Source organism: Bombina bombina, chromosome 5 (assembly GCF_027579735.1).
Source record: "Bombina bombina isolate aBomBom1 chromosome 5, aBomBom1.pri, whole genome shotgun sequence".
Taxonomy (NCBI): domain Eukaryota; kingdom Metazoa; phylum Chordata; class Amphibia; order Anura; family Bombinatoridae; genus Bombina; species Bombina bombina.
Window position 1 is genome coordinate 251,243,909 of NC_069503.1, and position 4,569 is coordinate 251,248,477.

At 39.9% G+C, this 4,569-nt stretch overlaps 1 protein-coding gene across 1 annotated transcript; it reads right to left on the reverse strand.

Moving 5' to 3' along the window:
* Window positions 1-1,624: 1,624 nt before the first annotated feature.
* OTUD1 (OTU deubiquitinase 1) lies at window positions 1,625-3,807 on the reverse strand. The gene has a single exon (XM_053712963.1). It carries the CDS (start codon window positions 3,750-3,752, stop codon window positions 2,820-2,822), a length of 933 nt encoding a protein of 310 aa, XP_053568938.1. The 5' UTR covers window positions 3,753-3,807; the 3' UTR covers window positions 1,625-2,819.
* Window positions 3,808-4,569: the final 762 nt, after the last annotated feature.

Below are 4,569 nucleotides of genomic sequence, written 5' to 3' on the forward strand. Positions count from 1 at the left end.
AATATGGTCAACAAGTTAAGCCTGTTTTGATGGGCTGGGGTTTGAAAGAGCAAATCCAGCCATTCCTTTTGCGAAAAGAAACATAAATCAATTTTTCATACATTTAATATCCTGCAGCTGGTATAACAAGTCATAGGGAACACATTCAGGGGAAAACAATTTTACAGTTAAAGGGACACTGAATCCAATTTTTTCTATTGCGATTCAGATAGAGCATGCAATTTTAAGCAACTTTCTAATTTACTTATATTATCAAATTATTTTCAGTCTCTTGGTATCTTTATTTGAAATGCAAGAATGTAAGTTTAGATGCCGGACCTTTTTTGGTGAACACACTGTTGTTCTTGCTGATTGGTGGATAAATTCACCTACCAATAAACAAGTGCTTTCCATTATTCTGAACCAAAAAAATAGCTTAGATGCCTTTTTCAAATAAAGCAAGAGAATGAAGAAAAATTAATAGTAGTAAATTAGAAAGTTATTTAAAATTGCATGCTCTGTCTGAATCATGAAAGAAATTTTTTTTAGGTTCAGTGTCCCTTTAAAGGACCAGTAAACACAGTACATTTGCATAATCAACAAATGCAAGATAACAATACAATAGCATTTACTCTGAATTTCAAATGAGTAGTATATTCTTTTCTAACACATTTCAAATTTATGTATATTTACACTCCCCCGTACCATGTGATAGCAATCAGCCAATCACAAATGCATATACGTATAGTCTGAGTTCTTGCACATGCTCAGTAGGAGCTGGTGACTTAAAACGTGTAAATATAAAAGACTGTGCACATTTTTTTAATGGAAGTAAATTGGAAAGTTGTTTAAAATTACATGCTGTATCTGAATCATGAAAATGTAATAAAACCTGAGTGTCCCTTTAAGGATAAAGCGAAGCAGAAAAAAACCCCAACCTTGCTTTTCTTTCTAATCACTGATTGCATTGTCATTTTACAAGATTCTGAATACGCTCTGCAGTGTACGTGATGCTTTTTATCCTCCTTTTTCATATAATAAAAGTGAACTTATCCATGCTTTAGTAAACTAGTACAAACTTTTTTTTTTATTAAACAGTTGTATATTACAAACAGAAAACTGTTTTACATCGATATAAAATGTATATTTTTGTTTTTAACGGACTGTTAAAAAAAAAAAAAAAAAAAAAAAAAGAGAGAGAAAAGTTTTGATAAAATATTGGCAAATCTGCCAATCACAAACTTAAAAACCTTGTTGCTGATAATTAACTGATTGGCCCATATATTATGAAGGTAACACATCACGATTTGTCCTTTTTTACGCAGCATATGATCCCTAAATAGAGCCATGCTTAGTTTAAAAAAAAAAGTTGTTTTTTTTTCCTTTTCAATTGTATGTCGCTCTACCTTTTGACAGGCTGCAGAGAAAGTGTGGTAGTCTTTGAAAATACCTCCCCCCAACACATTACTTCACATTTGCAACTGTGGGTAGTGATCTATTAAAAGGACATAAAACAAAAAAAACTAGGTTATTCTACATTTATCTTTACATGTCTGGTTCCTAAATTTGACATGCCTTTTTATGTCCTGCATTAAAGTTGTGAAACAATAATTGGGACCAAAATGACAGCAAGAATTAGACAAAATGATTTTTAAAAAAAGTTAAGAAACTTTATTTTCTTCCATACTAAGTGGAATGTGGCTAATATATACATATATTATAAATTCCAGTACATTACAAAAAGATTGACAAATATGAATGAAATTAATAAATACTGAACTGCAACAGAAAGAATAAAAAGTATGTGTGACATTACAAAACTACAGAGCTTTACCAAACCTATTTTGGACTAGAAAGAGGCATAGATTCACAAAGGTGTACATATACTTTTCTAAGCAAATGCTGTGTTATTAAACTTATTTACTAAAAAGTGTAAAAACTGCACATGATACAAACTCGCCAATTCCCAAATGTTTAGATTTAATAGGAAATCAAAGGGATCTTCAGCAACATAATTAACTCCAATCCCAAAGATATCCTTTAGAAAAAATAAAAACTTCAAAATGTTTGTTCTGCTGTCATTACAAATGGAAAAAATCACTGGAGTACTAAGAGTGTAGCAAAACAGAATAAGCTGATCACATCCTCTGGATTTTAGAGCATGGTAAACAGAATGCAACAAAAGCTACATCCTCACATTGTGCCCCACCCACTAAACATTGTGCTCACACTAGCTCATCAATTAGGGGCCAAAACAAAAGGCATAGTAAAAGCTATAGTCATCTTGAGGAGAACCTTTTCAACTCCTGCCATTCTAAGTTTATTCACCAAAAGATCTCTCCTTATAATATCAAATATTTACCCCCAAGTGTGACATCTCAAAATATGAATGTGCCCCATAATACCTGAAGAAGGGTTACCTACATGGATTGGATAGTTATTTAGTTAATCTTGCAGATGGAATGAACATATTTGTACATTTAAGTTACATATACCCATCGTTTAGAACATTGTGAAACGAAAACAAATCAAAAAAATCTTTACAGAAAAATGGGTTGTAATGGAAAAAATGCACAAAAACAAAATACAACTTTCAGCGAAACCTGACAGATCACTGTGCAAATATTTAAATACCACACACAATCATTTATTATACGATGCACAGTAGCCACCAGCAATATTAAAATCAATGTTAAGGCATCATGTCAGCGTATGTCACAAAGGTTTTAACCACCTAAGTGCCAATGAGGTCTGCAACGCCTCTCCAGGAACCGAGGGGTTAAAGTGCTCCAAGATAACAAAGATGGGTCCCGCATACAGTCCGTTGCTGCTGAGAGTTCTCAGGAGCAGGCGTTTTGTTCGATGTACATTTTAGAGAGTGACATGGCCATGGATTTGGCCAGTTCCTCGTCTCGGTGTCTCTGGGCCTGGCTCTGCTCGCACCAGTTCTCGTATTCAGGGTTAGGTAACGGCTGTTCAAACACAGCGTCGTAATGGCCGTTACTGAGCCAGCTCAGCCAGATGCTGGGCCTAGACGGGTCCTCGGGTCCCAGGTAATGGACCATTGTGGATACAGTGGGACACTCTGGCCTACCGCCCGTAGTGAGATGGATATTAATCCCCAGCATTTGACTCATGGCCAGCAGCTCCGGGTATCCTGCCCATGCACCGTCCTGGGCAGCATTTATAATGAATTCGCCTACGTCGCCTTCGATTATGAGGTTAAAAGTGTCCAGATTGTCCGCCACATGATGCACGGTTTGCTCCCGCAGCTCGGCGTGCAAGTTCTGATTTCCGTACACGGCCTTGCTCACCGCACGATAAAGGCAATTACCGTCTGGAATGATGTGGAAGCGGTAACGCTGCCTGCTTCGCAGGTACTTGTCTTGCTTTTCCAGCTCTGCCAAATGTAGGGCTAACCGTTCTTTGTTAGTGGGCCCAAAAGTCACCTGCGGGTCTGGATTCTGCAGGGTTCCGCCGGGGCGCCAGTAACTACTGCTGCTGCTACCTTGGCTTTCATACTCGGGGGCCTCGGCCTGCTCGGGCATAATAGTGTCCTGCACCATATCGCTTAGCCATGCTCGGAAATCCGGTGAGGAGGGCGGTTGCGGAGGTGTTTGCTCCTGCTGGAGGTGAGGTGCAGACAGGTGCATATTAGCACCGGGAAGTCGCTGCACAATCCGGATAGGTATGATCCTCTCTGGGCTACACATGGACTTGAAGTGGGTGTGCGCGTCCCCTGGCACCTGGGGGAGGCAGGAAAAGGCGGGCATGGCGAAGGAGGGAGGTCACAGTTTGCAGACCAGGACTAAATGAATCTGCTGCTTCACGTTAGGTATTTATGTGTGTACGGCTGGCTACTCCTTGTATACAGTGTAGTAAAAATAACTTTGTCATGTCACTACAAATATGTCAGTGACATCAGCCAGCAACACAACTGACTCGACGATGACCCGTTCATACTACTGGCCAGGAACAAGGGATACTCACAAATATTTTAATTTGCAAACGTAATGTCTTTATATATCTATATATCCTACAAAACGCTTCAGTCTATGGCTGCATAACAATTTTATTTTAAAGAGACATGCAAAAAATACTAATGATGATTGATGATAATCATTTAATTTCCTAGAACCACAGTACTAACTATGCAATCCTATATTATAAAAGGCAAGTGTTTGTCTGAAGCCGTCATGCGCAGTAGAGACAAACACTTGGCCTTAGATCCTCGCACGCGCACCTCGGCACAGCTGACAGATTGTACCTCGCACGCGCACCCTCACCGCACGCGCACCCACACACCCACATTGTACCTCGCACGCGCACCCACAAACTTGCCCGCACGCCACTTAGCCTATCCCCACATACTTAGCCATTAACACTTAGCCATTGTACCTCGCACACTCGCACCCACAAACTTGTCCGCACGCCACTTAGCCTATCCCCACATACTTAGCCATTAACACTTAGCCATTGTACCTCGCACGCGCACACTCTCACCCACAAACTTGCCCGCACGCCACTTAGCCTATCCCCACACACTTAGCCATTAACACACTTACTTGGCCGAACGCGCACCCTTGCGCA